The sequence below is a fragment of the Dipodomys ordii genome, unplaced genomic scaffold, assembly GCF_000151885.1.
Source record: "Dipodomys ordii isolate 6190 unplaced genomic scaffold, Dord_2.0 Scaffold19, whole genome shotgun sequence".
Lineage (NCBI taxonomy): Eukaryota > Metazoa > Chordata > Mammalia > Rodentia > Heteromyidae > Dipodomys > Dipodomys ordii.
The window spans coordinates 3788830-3804990 of NW_012267235.1; the positions used below are offsets into that span (position 1 = coordinate 3788830).

General features: G+C 37.5%; 1 protein-coding gene across 1 annotated transcript in view; it reads right to left on the minus strand.

Annotated features, from left to right (window-relative positions):
* The window catches only part of Cltc (clathrin, heavy chain (Hc)), a 70902-nt gene that overhangs the window by 34436 nt on the left and 20305 nt on the right, over nt 1–16161 (minus strand). Inside the window, exons 2-10 of the mRNA XM_013013301.1 lie at nt 13992–14199; nt 10081–10349; nt 9056–9217; nt 8799–8912; nt 7020–7193; nt 5114–5311; nt 3794–3994; nt 769–921; nt 228–350 (exon numbers count right to left, since the gene is read on the minus strand). Coding sequence (XP_012868755.1) covers nt 228–350; nt 769–921; nt 3794–3994; nt 5114–5311; nt 7020–7193; nt 8799–8912; nt 9056–9217; nt 10081–10349; nt 13992–14199 — 1602 coding nt within the window. The remainder of the gene's footprint in view (nt 1–227; nt 351–768; nt 922–3793; nt 3995–5113; nt 5312–7019; nt 7194–8798; nt 8913–9055; nt 9218–10080; nt 10350–13991; nt 14200–16161) is intronic.

Genomic DNA, 16161 nt, shown 5'->3' on the forward strand with positions numbered 1-16161 from the left:
CAGAAGTGGCGCTGTAGCTCAAGTGGTAGAGTGCTCGCCTTGAGCTGAAGAGCTGAGGGACAGCGCCTAAGCCCAGAGTTCAAGCCCACGACCGCAAAAAAAAAAAAAAAAAAGTATACAGACATAGATTTAATTTCTAAGCTCCAATTCTCTACAATACTGTTTGAAGTCAGATTTCCCCTACTCTCCATTTTTATGAATTACAGAATACATTTTAATGTTCTTACCTGTGTAATATCAGCAAGAGGCTCTTCATCCTGAACTAATATTTGAGCAAACTGCTGTCCCTGATCTGGACTGATGCGCATTACATTTCTCAGCAGAAAAATCCAGTCTGGAGTATATCCAACCTAAAAGTGGAAAAAGATTTAAACCTTGTCAAAAAGCTTTGCTTTTATAGCATTTAAAGGTCTTTTCTACATTACTTCAGAAATACTGGGGAAAGCACAGCTTTCTTTACAATTTAAGATCCTTAATTAGAGCTTGGAGATGACATTACTTAACAAAGATCTATGACGTTTCTTAACTTAGTCAATGACCACTCCAAAAATGTTAGAATAGGTTAAGCATGCATTATTTTTATGCAGGAACAGTTGTCTCCATTCTTAAAAAAATGAAGTATGATTTCTACATTTGACAGCTAAGGATTGTTAAGACTTTTTCAAGTAATTAAGAAAAAAATTTTTAATTCACTATTAAAAACTTAGGCTATTTTCTCTCAATAGTTTTAAATAAATTTACGTTAAAAATCAATTTCATTGAACTCACTTTTTTAGCATATAAAACAATCTTCTGGACTTGACCTGTTTCTGCAAAGCACTGAATGACTTTACTTGGGACATTAGCCCTGAGGTACACACTAAGTGCTAATGTTGGGTCCACGGATTTTACAAGATCACCCAGTTCTTCAGAACATTCCAGCTGTGCAAAGGAAGAAGAGATTGGTTAGTGATCCACAAACTGCTTCATAAATGAGCAGTTCTTACTATTTCCCCTAGAATAACAAAGGATGAACATAAAATATACACGTTTCTAAAATATACCCTACATATTCAGGAATTGTGGATATTACTAACCACAATTAATATTGTATTCACAGCAATGTCTTAGTAAAACTCTCTCCTACTAAACAAAGATGGGAAGTCCAACAAGACTTCATGCTTTTGGATATTAGAAACTACCTTGTCAGGAATACAACTACTTTGTTTACAGTAGAATCTCATACTTTTGTCTTCTAAAAGAATTCATACATATCCAGGTGTTCCCAGATTTTCAAAAAAGAAACCAAGTGCTTTTTCCATTATATTTCTAGGCCTTGAACTCAGGGCCTTCTACAATCTAGGTAATTCTATACTACTGAACTACACCTGTAAAAGGCCAGTAATGAAAATTGTAATGCAATGTTGTCAAATGAAAATATCGTATTGTTGGCTGTGGTGGCACACTTCTATAAATCCAACACTTGAGAGACTAAGGTAGGAGAATAACAAGTTTTCCAGCACCCAGGATTACAGAAAAACTTTGTTTCAAATAACAAATGAGAGAGGGAAGAAGGAATGAGGGAGTTGATAAAGCATACCCTAAGGAATTTACAGAAATTACAGTTAGAAGGCAAGACACTAATTTTACAAAGTTAAACAGATGAAAATGTTACAGTTGTTCCATAGTAAACAAGCACTATTCATACTATTCAATCTGCCTTAGTCAGCTTCCCAATTAGAAATCAGCTGTCTAAAATTTTTGCTTTAGTCTGTACATCTTAATTGAACTTATACTAACAAAGAACTGACCAATGTCTCTTTTCTACAAATAAGCCCCATTTTGACTGTCACAAAAAATGCTAAGTGATAACCAAGAAGCTGTCAACTCTTTACATAGGTGAACTCTGTTTTCTTGGTTATTCCCATCCTCCCTTATCTTAAACAATTAGAACAGACCTCAAATACTCGCTAGTGTGGCTTAGTAACTTATTCTTCAGCAACGACCTTTCAATCATCTCAATTCTGAAGTCTACCCTCCAATTCCCTATACAATGCCAGAAGCTGGGTCAAGAAAAACAAGGACTTAGAATGAGTAATATACAAATACTAACAACATACACTAATGCTTAAGGATCTAACAACATTGTTATTCACTACCAAGAATGTTCTTAACAATGAAGACAGAGCAATTCAATACCACAACTTCATGCAAAAAGGCTATTTGTATAGTTGTAAACAGCTTCTATTACTTTTCAGTCACTATATTACATAAAAAAATACAACCACTCACTGGGGGCCAGTGGTTCACACCTATATATCATTACTACTCAGGAGGCTGAGATCTGAGGATCAGAGATGGAAGCCAGCCTGGGCAGTAAAGTCCATGATGAGACTCTTCTCTCCAATTAAGAAGAAGAAAAAAAAAAGCCACTAGTGGAACTGTGATTCAAGTGGTAGGTGTTAGCCTTGAGCAAAAAAGCTCAGACACTGCCTAGGCCCTTAGCTCAAGCCCCAGGCCCTACACAAAACAAAAACCCACAAGACTATAAAGAGAAATTACGTTGTTAGTGAACTGAAAAGGCATAAAGAAATTGTACAGTAACAAAAGCTAGGTTTTAATATTACATCAATAATTATCCTGTGAAAACACTTTCAAAAGGTTATTTCACTTCTAGACTAGTTTGCGGCGGGGGGGGGGGGGGGGAGGGGGAGGAGCACGTTGAACTTAAGGCCTGGGTGCCATCTCTGAGCTGCTTCTGCTCAAGGCTAGGGCTCTACCACTTGAGTCACAACTCCACTTTGGTCTTTTTTGAGCCACAGCTCTATTTATGGCTTTTCTGGGTAGTTTAGTGGAGATAAGAGTCTACCAGAAATACTTGCCTGGGCTAGCTTCAAATCACTATCCTACCTTGTCTCCTGAGTAGCTAGGATTATTGGCATGAGCTCCTGGAACCCAGAGCCCTGCAGTTTGCTGTTTTTTCAAAGGTATGTTTTCTTTGGTGATGATGATACGGAGGGCTGGCTAAACTCAGGACCATTTAAGCTATGCCCCCCCAGCTTTTTGTCGTCCTTACTTTTCAAATAGGGTCTTGCATGTATGCACGGGCCAACCTGACTAGTATGGAGCTATTCATGCTTCCAACATAGGTAAGATGAAAGACAGGCATCATTGTGTCCAGCTACTAACTGAGGCATGGTTTATGCCCAGGCTGGCCTCAAGATAGAATCTTCCTTAGCTCTGCTTCTTGAGTGGCTAGGATCACAAGTATGAACCACTGGTGACTGGCAATATGACCTAACATTATGTATTTTCATTGAATACACAAATACTTTACCTGGCAGCAAATACAAGTTTTATGACACTTTGGAAGTTCTAAATGGAAAGATGTTGTTTGTACGTGGTAATGACCGTGCCTACCAAGTGTGGCACCTAAGAGGTAAGATTATAACCCTATGTCCAGATAAGCTTCACATATTCGGACAAATTATGACTATATAACGAAGTAAGTATCCTACACAAAGGTTTTCCTAAAGCAAAAGGGTAAGAACTCACTTCCAGGATTAACTATCAAGCAAGAATCTTGGGTCCATTTAAAAATCTAAACAAAAAAAAGTTATTTCAGCTCAACATGTATAAAAATAAGCATTTTACTAAGTAACTAGGTCATGCATTTTACAAAATGTATGATCTTGTTTTACTTCTATAAGCAATAAATAACACAAGGACACATTTCATCATAATCTAAACAACTTTAACTTGATAACATGATATTTAATCAAAGCAAAATCAATCAATTTACAAATTAACATACCTTATCTTCCTTTAACCATTTCTCCAAAAGCTGTTTCCGTCCTTGTTGAAGTACAGGCCTACATAGCTCTAAGGATTCATATTTGTTTAGCTGGCCCTGGTCTAAAAGGATTCCAAAGTACTGAAGTAGAGGAGAAGTTTGACCTGGCTGAGCTGGAACACTCTGGAACCGACGGATAGTGTCTGGAGTACGAAGAATTCCCTTTAAGAAGGAAAAATGTTAGACTCTTTAAGTAATCAAAACATCAAACTAGGGCTTAATGCAATCTTTTTTCTAAATTTCTTTTTTCTTTTTGTCAGTCATGGGGCTTGAACTCTGGGCATGGGCGCTGTCCCTCAGCTCTTCAGCTAAAGGCGAGCGCTCTTCCACTTGAGCTACAGCACCACTTCCTCTTTTTTTTTAATATATATATTTTTTATTGTAAAGATACTATACAGTTACATGAACAAGGTAATAAGTCCATTTCCTATTGAGCATTTAGGGCAATCTTTATTAAAGGCTTAGTTGATCTACGGACTCCTATATTAAAATCTTTGTTTTACTGATGTAAAATTATTCAGAATCAGAAACATATAACTTAATTGTACTATTAATGTGCAAAAAAATTAGTGTAGTTATAGAATAGTTATAGCTAGTTATTAAACCAAATTCTCACCAAATTAAGTATCTACTTCGTAGTCAATTTTGGCCAGGAATGTAAGATCTTAATCCAACACAAATCAATATAAAGGTCAATAGACATAAATTCAGCCCAGTTACTAATAGTTCTATATATCTATCACAAATTGTCAATCAGAACTCAAATCAGTACCTATATTCAAACAATAATAAAACAAATTAAATTTTTTTTTCGGTCATGGGGCTTCAACTCTGGACCTGGGTGCTGTCCCTGAGCTCTTCAGCTCAAGGCTACTGCTCTACCACTTGAGCCACAGCACTTCCAGTTTTCTGGTGGTTTATTGGAGATAAGAGTTTCACAGCTTTACCTGCCTGGGCTGGCTTTGAACCTTGATTCTCAGATCTCAGCCTCCTGAGTAGCTAGGATTACAGGCGTGAGCTACTGGCACCCCGCTCAAAGTAAACATTTTATCTCATCTATTTTACAGATATATCTTGCTAGACTATTGTTTAAACATTCTGAGTTTTGAAATATATAAATTTAGAGGCACAGATAAGTAATTGTCATATATTCAACTATAGGAAAATGTAACCTGAAAGTAACTGGTTTCTCTGTGCAATTTAAAACTGGTTCTTCTTCTACCAGTACTAGAAATAAACTATTAAATCTAATCGTGGCAACTTCAATTTACAACTATTTACCTTTGGTGCATTAGCAGCCACCTTTGCAGCCTCTGAGTAATTTCCTTGGGCAAAAAGAGCATTAAATTTCCTGGCAAAGAGTTCTTCAGCACCAGCTAGGTTGTTACGTACAGCCATTCTCAGAGCCAAATCAGGATTCTGCAGTACATTGGTGATGTAAGGAATTATGTTTTCTTCTTCCACACAAACTGACAGAACCTGAAAGTTAATGATTGAAGAATAGATGGATTATGTTCTTTTGGATATAAATAACAAATCTGTTTAGAACAGGTTATTACTGAATGACAACAGGTATTCAAACAGAATTTTTTAAAACTACTTTCTTGCTAAAATAATTAAATTCTAAAAAGATTTTTTTTTGGGGGGGGGGTCGGTCGTGGGGCCTGACTCTGGGCCTGGGCAATGTCCCTCAGCTCTTCAGCTCAAGGCTAGTGCTCTACCACTTGAGCCACAGAGCCACTTCCAGCCTTTTCTGCTTATGTGGTGCTGAGCAATCAAACCCAGGACCTCATGTATACAAGGCAAGCAACTCTACTACTGAGCCACCTTCCCAGCCCTCTAAAAAGATTTTTAAAATGTCAGAAAGAGACAACTAAGATTTAAAAACAAGTGCCATGGGGTGTGAAATCATTTCTAGTCATATTGTCCAGACTAATTGCTTTATCATCCAAGAAAAACACAACTAAATAAATGAAAGCTACTTAATCTTTCAAACTTTGTGTCTAACACTAGTTCTAGAAATACAACAACACAAAGATAAAGCACCTTTGTAATGAAGAATAGTCACTGAGAGAACTAGCAAGTTTAATCTAGTATCACAAGTGCTATAAAGTCTGAGGGACATAAAGCAGAAAACGCATAACCAGGTCTGGAGTAAGGTAAGGAATGAATAGCAAGAGAAAGATTCCCTTTACCCAGAGAAACAGTCTCTTCATATAGATTCTATTTTTCTAAAACAAATAAGAGTGGGTGGGGGGGGAAGAACCAGTTTTCTTTGCTTACTATCTAAGAAAAACATTAATTTGAAAGAAAACTAGGTAAATGGCAAGACCATTAACAGCGCTAAGCATTAAAAATAAAAAATTTTAGATCGTTTTCAGAAAGAAAAATACTTCTTGGCAGAATTTTTTAATTCCATTTAAATACTAGAAAAACACACAAAAAAGAATCACTTGCCAGATGATATAAAGATAGTATCAAATGTGACACATTCAGAACAATAATTTTTCCTATCCTACTGGTTATCTTTCCAGGAATACACAAGTACAGTAAGTTATTACCTTCTAACATTAAGTATTTAGTAATTTAGGGAAGGATCAGGTATAAATTTTATTTCTGTAGTTTATCTTCACCTTGGAGATAACTCCTATAAGAATGATAGTCTGGGGGCTGAGAAGGTGGCTCAGTGGTAGAGCTCTTGCCTTGCATGTATGAGGCCCTGGGTTTGATTCCTCAGCACCACATAACCAGGCTGGTTTCAAACCTCGATTCCACCCCCCCCCCCCATCACAATATGGGCTAAGAATGTGGCTTAGTGGTAGAGTGCATGCATCAAGCCCTGGGTTTGATTCTCCAGTACCACATACACAGAAAAAACCAGAAGTGATTATGTGGCTCAAGTGGTAGAGTCCTAGCCTTGAGCAAAAGAAGTTTAGGGACAGTGCCCAGGCCCTGAGTTCAAGCCCCAGGATTGGCAATAAATAAATAGATATTATAATATACAATATTAACTTTACTCCTCAGGTCTGGATATCAGATCTCTTGATAAATTCTTATCCTTAGACTTAAATTTCTTTGTTTCTTCTTTACTTAACCCACCATGTATTACTTTCTGGTATCTGAAGCTACTTTTTGAAAAAAGCTAGTGAAATGTTATTTTATTGCTTTAGTTTCAAGGCTTCCTTACCTGTCCCTTTCTGTTTACTCCAATTATTCCAGCAGTGGCTTCATGAGGTGCAGTAACGAAGATCGTTTCTCCACTGATTCTATTCATGTAGATGCAGGTACCAGTCTCAAGATCATACAGGTGGATATAACCATACTTAGTAATCAAAAATACCACATCATGCTTTTCACTGATCTGTACAAAGAAAATCAACAGTTTTGTAAAATAATGGATCTACAAACAATAAAAAGTATTTAAGTCAATTCTATTTTAGAGATGGTAAAATTTTACAACTTTGTCAAGAGACTTGCCACGCCGACTCCAGTAGAGTCTGCTTAGCATGGGAAACCATCTATCAGACCAAGATAGGGGCTTCAGAGACCTATCTCCGAGTTTTGGGACTTCACCGGAGTCTACCTCGGAGAATAGGGCTTCTAAGAGGCCTACTCCTGGAAAAAGGCTGGCAAACCCCTGGGAAAGATGTGTTTCTGCCTTTCTTTTCCTCACTGTATAAGAGTGCCTATTAATCTTTTACTGTTTCTGCTGTTCATCGTACTTATTCATTGTCAACGTTCCCTTATTCAAAGCTCTTTCTTAAGAGTGTTAACGACTCCAATATCTGATGAGTGCCTTAAAAATATGACTAACTCACCAGAGTTAAGTGCTACCCTGGAAGCCCCTCTTATGGAGGCTAGTAGACAAGCCATAAGCAAATATAAAAGTATTGGGGGTTTCACGAACTCATTTCAGCAGAAGGAATTGTTTGTAAGAGACTTACAAGAAGCTGCAGGGCGGCTAGAACAGAAAGAATGTATGGCAATTGCTGAGATAACTACTTAGGAGAAAGAATTTCCTGTTACTCTTTCATTTACTAAGAGACTTGCTAGATCTAGGCCTCTGTGACCTTACTATTAAAGAAGGAACAGGAAAGATCTTATGGGACAATTAAGGCCTCTATAGAAACCCATTATATTTCTTAGAGATAAGCCGGAAACAAGTGCCTTTCAGGCGACCAGCTGTTGACCACCCAAGAATGAAGCCCTGCAGCAAGATTGTGTAAACTTTTGCCCTTTCAGGCGACCAGCTGGTGACCATCCAAGAACGAAGCCTTGCAGCAAGATTGTGTAACCTTTTGCCCTTTCTTATGGAGACTTTTTGCTATAAAAGTTTGTTATCCTCTGCATTAAATCGCACTCAGCACTCAGCATCCACTCCTCTTGTGTGTGAGTTGTCTGTTTGCCATCTCCCCCCCTATTCCAGGTTCCTCCCCTAGGTGTCCTCCGTTGTCCCGACAGAACCCGGTCCGCAGCAGAGACTCATGTGGAAATTAAGGTAATATTTAAAACACATTGACCTCAGTTTTACAATACGTTCAAATATGGGATATCCCAGCTCTTACATAAAACATTAAAAAATGAATAAAACCTATAAGACAAAGAGGAAAGATAATTCTGATAATCTTGGATAACCCAATTTATAGATTACATGTCAGGGTATTGTTTTCTCAGTTTCTTTAATAAAACTTAAAAACTACTTATATCAACTGTGAGTACAGCTTGAAATAACTTTTAAAAGAGAAAATTCTGGGGCTGGGGCTGGTGCTTGGTGGTAAAATGCTTGCCAAGCATTCCTGAAGCCCTGGGTTCCATTCCTCAATATCACATAAACAGAAAAGGCTGGAAGTGGCGCTGTGGGTCAAGTGATATCATGCTAGCCTTAAGTAAAAGAAGCTCAGGGACAGTGCCCAGGCCCCAAGTTCAAAAAAAGGAAAACTTAAGTATATTTAGTTTTGTTAAATACCTGCATTGCAACAGGAAAGTCATTTTGTGCTTCTGGAGGAAAGAAAACATCCACTGCCTTCTTTGGAAAGGGTTGGTTCCCTGTAGGTGGTGTGCCAACTTCAATGATATGTAACTGTTCAAAATAAAATGTATACAAGCCTGAATATTAGAAAATTATAAGGGAGAAGGCCATTCTCTGAACAGCCTTTTGAAATTTGACAATTAGTAGCAGAAAGATAAAGACTCATCAAAATAATTACTAAAGCTAAAACTTACCTTCCCTCCAGCTTGACCCCGTACTGCAAAGCAAAATAATGTTGATTCTTCTGCATTTCCTTCCATCTTAAACTGTGCAAAGCTAGCGGCATGTCCTTCAATGGGCTGAGACACTTTCCTATCTACAGAATATAACTGCATAGCTCCCACCACACGATTTTGCTATGAAGGAACAAACAAAATGAAGTTTAGAGATGCAATGAACCAATAACTCTCAGATTCATCTACTAAACAATCAGAATATGATACCATCTTAAGAAGCATTTATAATTCATTGTTAGTCTCTATCTTAACTAAAATTCCAGCTCCTAACATCTTACGTAAGCCTCAGGTAAATGTTTAAAATATGCCTCCACTCATGGGTAGAGGGAGGGACTGGGAGAGCATGAAGGAAAAGAAGACACTGCACTAAAGGAAATGTACATATTACCTGACTCATGTAATTGTAATTCCTCTGTACATCACCTCTACAATAACAATAAAATAAATTAGTAATAAAAATAAAATATGCCTCCTGCAATAATCTTTTCTTTATACTATCTTTTTGTTTGTGCATGTGTTTGTGTGCAGTTTGTGGGACTTCAACTCAAGGACTGGGCTCTGTCCTTGAGTTCTTGCTCAGGGGTAGTGATCTGCCATTTGAGCCACACCTCCACTTTTGGCTTTGTTGGGCTAGCTTCAGACCTCAGCATCTTGATTAGCTAGGATTTTAACTGTGAGCCTCCAGTGCCCAGCTCTTTTCACTACATTTAGTTTGTATCAGATGTTTATACCAGAATAAATTCCAAATCATTCATACTGAAAATCCATTTCTATTCAATGTGCAAGAGCTAAACAATTGATAAGAGTACTCAACATTTTGTCAGTACAAAATTTTTAAGCCAAAAACATGTATTTTGAAAAGAAAATAATTTTGCAAAGTCAAATTTAACAGAATTGAGTATAAAAGACCTAACTTTAAAATAAACAGAATTTTAGTCAAGATAGTTCTCTGAACAATTTATCAAAAACTAGAAAAATGTTACCTGTGCAGATATGCCAGTTAAAAGTAACCACTTTTGTTTTGCATCTGTGCGATAATTGATAATCTGGCATCCTGCAAGGCTAGAATGACGATCAAACATTTTCACTGGCTGAGACTCTCCTTCCATACTCCAATGATAAACTGCATTATCCGTAACAAGAGCAACCGTATTCAATGAGATCCACTTCCAAAAGGTGACATCATCAGTCATAGTATGAGCCTTCATTTTACTTTTCATTTCAATGTTAAATATCTGAAGAGTTTTCCCAGCTAAACAGAAAATTAAAAGTTATGAATCATTAAAAAGTGTTAAGAATATAGTCATACCTAACTAGACTTAGCTTTAAAATGTCTACAGTATTCTATCGTAAGACTAATAGCCAACTGCAGAAGTCATACTAACAGAGCAACAGTCATTAAGGAGGTAACAGCTGAGACTAAGCAAACAATCTACATCTATGTATGTCTGAAGCAAAAATTACAGGACCTTTAATCAATACACCAACAGTGAAAATGCATGACTTCTACAGGACTCTATATTCCACTGAAAAAAGTCTAGAGAGAAGCTTTCTTAATGACAAAAACAAAGTTGTAACCTTCATAATTGTAATTAAGTATGCCTCCTTTATACACAAAATAATTTTTGTACACAGGACAACACATGGAGAAAATGGCTATTTTAAAAAATGGAGTTATCATCACTTAACTATATCTCATGGAAACTGCTTTCTGAAAAAGGATGGTTTTCATTTCTGCCACGTTACTGTTAAGTACATGCTACATTTAATTGGCTTAAGATACACAGGGAAGGTAGAGGTGCTAGAGGGAAGGAAAGGAGACAAAGGTAGAGGACAGTTTCAGATGCTGTTAATGTACTGGAGGTAAGAACAAAGTTCAAGCTTCATCCAGTTAAGACAGCAAGCATTTAGTAAAAGAGGATGAAATTTGCCTTGAGGGTTAAAAGTCCACTGAGTCAGATGCAAGGGCTTTTAATTGTAATTCAAAATCTATTACAGTCCAAAAATTGATTAGATTGACTTTTAAGAATGGTCAAAGCCCACAGCTATTACTAGACTGACTATTCAGTCCCTAGAGACTTAGGAAAACTCCATTCCCGAGCCACAGAGAATCTGGCTCCTAAAGGACAAAAATTTAAGAGACTGGAAGTAGGGGTAGGGTAGATGGGAAACAGACAAAGCATAACCACTTTGTACCACAACCCTCCTTACCAAATATGCAAAAACTGCTTCTATAAGACAGAGCATGTTACTCCCATCCCGAATAGTAATATAAACCACAATCAGACTTGGAAAAATTGTGAGAGTTAGAGTCCTGTTTATAAAAAGAAGCCACGGGATTTAAAACTGACATTGAAGGAACAATATTTTATAATGACTTACTGTCCTTTGCTGCCTTCTCAAACCACCATATTATTACACTTTTTCTACTTTTCACAGGAAAGGGGTTGGAGTATGCTTCAGTGGGAGAGTATGGAGAGGGGGCCAAGGGTTGGTGGCTTAAACTCTAATGAGGACAACATAAAGGCACACTGCTATGACATACTATTTTGCAATGCTCTAAAAAAACAATCTTTCAATGTATTCTTTTTATGGAACAGGACAATAACTAATACAATCTAATTTAAGATAACTCACCATCTGCACACATAAGAAAGCATTAAGAAATGTGATAAAATAACAATAACATTAAAATAGAAAAGAATTTTGACAAAATTAAAACGATGGCCTTTTAATACAGAGGTGTAAGAATTGGTAAGCACTTTAATTCTTAAGCAGGCTGAAGAGAGTTTAATATATTCAAGTGTAATATGTTATGATTTTTTGTTCTATTTTGTTTTGGTCATACTGAGGATTGCATTCAAGGAAGTGCTTTAAGCATTTGAGCCAGTCATTTAGTCCAGGCCAACCTCTAACCTTGATCCTTCTACCTCTGCCTCTGAAATAGCTGAGAGTATTGCATACCTAGCCTATTATTTAACAGAAGCAAAATGCTTACCACCATGTTACCTGGTAATGCTTACAACCATGTTACCAGGTAAAAGCTGCATCATCTTTTCTTTTTTCTTCTTCTTTCTTTTTTTTTTTTTTGGCTGGTCCTGGAGCTTGAACTCAGGGCCTGGGCACTGTCCTTGAGTCTCTCTGCGTTCAAGGCTAGCACTCTACCACTTGAGCTACATAGCTTCAGTGCCACTTCCGGCTTCTTCTGTGTATGCAATACTGAGGAATCGAATCCAGGGCTTCATGAATGCTAGGCAAGCACCCTACAACTAAGCAACATTCCCAGTCCTTGACTATCTTTTTTGTTATTGTTGGTCATGGGGCTTGAACTCTGGGTCTGGCTGCTGTCCCTGAGCTTGTCTGCTCAAGGCTACTGTTCTACCACTTGAGCCACAGCACCACTTCCAGTTTTCTGGTGGTCTTTTGGAGATAAGTTTCACAGACTTTCTTGCCCAAGCTGGCTTCAAACCATGATCCTCAGATCTCAGCCTCCTGAATAGCTAGGATTACAGGCATGAGCCACCAGCATCCAGCTTGACTATTTTCTTAAGTACCTACCCACCCATTACTTCTCAACTAGTATTACAGGTTAAATGTACATCACAAACTGAATATCCAAAACACTTCACAAAGGATTTCAGAGCACTTCCGAGTTTTCATTTTCAGATTATGGATGCTCAACCACAAAGTCTATGCAAATTTTCCAAAACCACAAAAAAAAAAGTATTCTTCAAGCATTTTTAGTAAGGCATACTCAATCTGTATTATTAAAAATCAAGTTTAAGTCGAGTGAGGAAAAGCCTGGTTTAAAAGTTCAACACTTCTAGCCTAGCACCGGTGGCTTATGCTCTGGAATCCTAGTTACTAAACAGACTGAGGTCTGAGGACCATGATTTGAAACCAGCATGGGCAGAAAGTCCATTAGATTCTTATCTCCAATTTACCACCAAAAAGCCAGAAGTGGAGTTGCAGCTCAAGTGGCAGAGTGCCAGCCTTAATTAAAAAGAGCTCAGGGATTTTAAGTACCACAAATAGCAGCTCCCCACCCTCTAAACTTCAGCACTTCTAAAAACTCACCCCAAATTTTTCAAGACATTACTGGGAACATCAATTCTTCCTCATATTATTAAGAGAAATAAAAAAGCAAAAGGCTGCTAAATGCCTTCTGAAGAGTCACTGACTTGGCATCTGATTACTCTTAAAATTTTCAAATTTAAGGGATCAGTTTACATTCTCATTCTAAAATATTTTTTAAAAAAAGGGGGAGTAGGATCCCAAATAACATGAGATTACTCAACTCTGTTTAGATTGGTAGGCTGTACAGTTCCCTGTTGTAACAACTGAAAAGTCTGGCTGGTGTGGTGCTGCACACCTGCAATCCAGCTACTGAAAAGTTCAAGGCCACCTGGGGCAACTCATATGTCAAAAGAAAAAAAAAATCAAAGAAAACAAAATGTTACTCTAAATAAACTCAAGCACTTTTGATTCTAAAGCTTAACATTTACTCTCTCTCTTACACACACAAACACACACACACACACACCAGTGTAAAAGATAACTTGATTAAACAAAACACAAGCATGAAGAAGAGAAAAGAAAAGTTGATCATAATAATAAATTCTAAAATGTTTGTCTTAATATTAGCAAGTTGTTATTATAGAATATGATCACTTATTTCCTGTATCCAGAAATTTAAAATGTATTTTAAAAAGTAGATATGATACATTTCACAAATTCTACATAAGTCATGAAAGCTCACTCAAGTTCAGTTTTAGTCTTAACTCTGCAAATCTATTTTAATTAAATTTACTCAATATACTAAAAAAGTAGACCCTCTGAATTATATTCACACAAAATATACATAGAGTTTTTTAAAAAATTCAATCTTTCATACCTTTCAGTGCAATTACTTTGCTAGCAGGATTCATGATGGCACTGTCTGCTGATATTGGTCTTCTAATTGGATTACTTGGGTCATTCATATCGATGATTACCACCTGGGCCTGCTCTCCTACTTTTTCTCTAATGCAGATGAATTTGTCTGACTCCATAGTTAGGGTACTGAAGCCAATGTTTGCTGGGTTAATACCCAGGTTCTGGAGCTGGAAAAAAAAAAAAAAAGCCATGTTACCAAGAAAAACTTGACATTCATATATTTTTATTATTATAGATCCTCCCTTATGTTAATACAAAGTCAGTAGTGACCACTTCCTTACATGTATTAATTACAGTAAGGCTATTAACAGACAAATAGATGGGTGCTTCTCGCTCAAACTTAGGAGGCTAAGATCTGAGGTCTAAAGCTGGAAGCCAGTTTGTACAGGAAAGATGGTAAAATTCCTTATTTTCAATTAACAACCAAAAAGTCAGAAGGGGAGCTGTGGTTCAAGTGCTAAAATGCTATCCTTGAGCAAAAAAGCTCTGGGACAGAACTTGAACTTAGGCTCTGAGTTCAAGCCCCAGGACAAGCCAAAAAAAGACACCATTAAAAAGGAAGAGAGAGCCAGACAGCTCACGTCTGTGATCCTACCTACTCAGGAGACTGAGACCTACCTGAAGATCACAGATTAAAGCCACCACAGGCAGGAAAGTCTGTGAGACAATTATCTCCAAATTAGCAAAAACAAGATGTACAAGCCTGGTTCAAGTGGTTAAAAAGCCTAGCAAAAACATGAAGCCCCAATTACCAGCACAAAAAAAAAGAGAAAGATTTAAAAATATTAGAAAAGAAAAGAAAAGAAAGTGCAGACATACGCACCTTGGCTGAATTCAAGCTCCAGGACCAGCATACACACACAAATAATAGTAATAAAACACAGCTTTCCCTTACCCTAATCCCCTAGCTATATAATTTCCTTCCTTAGTGACCACCAGTAGACTGGCTGACTCAAATCAACGCCATTTTATCTAAATCCTTTTGCCAAATTTTGTACTAACTGGTGCTTAAAAATAACCAGGACAATATCCAAGTAAGATACAGCATTAAGACTAAGGGCCAGAGGCTGGGAAGGTGGCTCAGTGGTAGAGTGCTTGCCTTGCATGCATGAGGTCCTGGGTTCCATTCCTCAGCACCACAGAAAAAGCCGGAAGTGGGGCTAATGGTCAAGTGGTAGAGCACTAGCCTTCAGCTGAAGAGCTGAGGGACAGAGCCCAGGCCCAGAGTTTAGGCCCCAGGACAGACAAAAAAAAAAGACTAAGGGCCAGACTCCAATGGATCATGCCTGTAATTCTAGCTACTCAGGAGGCCTCGATCTGAGAATTTCAGTTTGAAGTCAGCCTGGGCAGGAAAGGCTATGAGATTATCTCCAATTAGTTACCAAAAAGCTGGAGGCTGGATGTGGAACTGTAGTCAAGGTCAAGTTGTAGAGTGCTAGCCTTGAAGAAAAAAGCTCAGGGACAGTGCAGGCCCTGAGTTCAGGTGTCCCGTGACTCACTCATTCACTCACAACACACACACACTCTCACTCTCTCTCTCTCTCTCTCTCTCTTATACCCAAAAGAAAAGATTAAGAGGCTATGCTTTATTTTCACTTTCCTTTAATCATTGATTTCAGGCATAGTGTAGTTACAGTAAGACACTGAAGTTTCAGGGGCAAAGAGTCAAATAACTAACCAGTTATAAACACAATTCTAAAGTAGAATATTAACCAGCTTTACAAGCTCAAGTAGATTCTATAATGCAAGGCAAATGAAATATGTAACTTATAATAAAATGTGTAACTTATAATTAATTTGGTTACAATAAATTATTACTTCTTGACTTTAACTTATATTTACTTTCTAGAACTGAGAAAATAAATGTGAATCCCCCAAACATACAAAGGGACTATGGGGAGTTTTCAGAGAAGTCTTTTCCAGACTTAAGTTATCCATTTAGTTTCAGGGGAAGTATATATATATCTATTTTTTAGAATAGAGTATTTTTCATTCAAGACTGCAACTCACTATACAGACTGACTTTAAACAAGTGATTTTCCAGGGCTGGGAAGGTGGCTCAGGGATAGAGTGCTTGCCTTGCATGCCTGAGGCCCTGGGTTCGATTCCTCAGCACCACATAAGCAAAA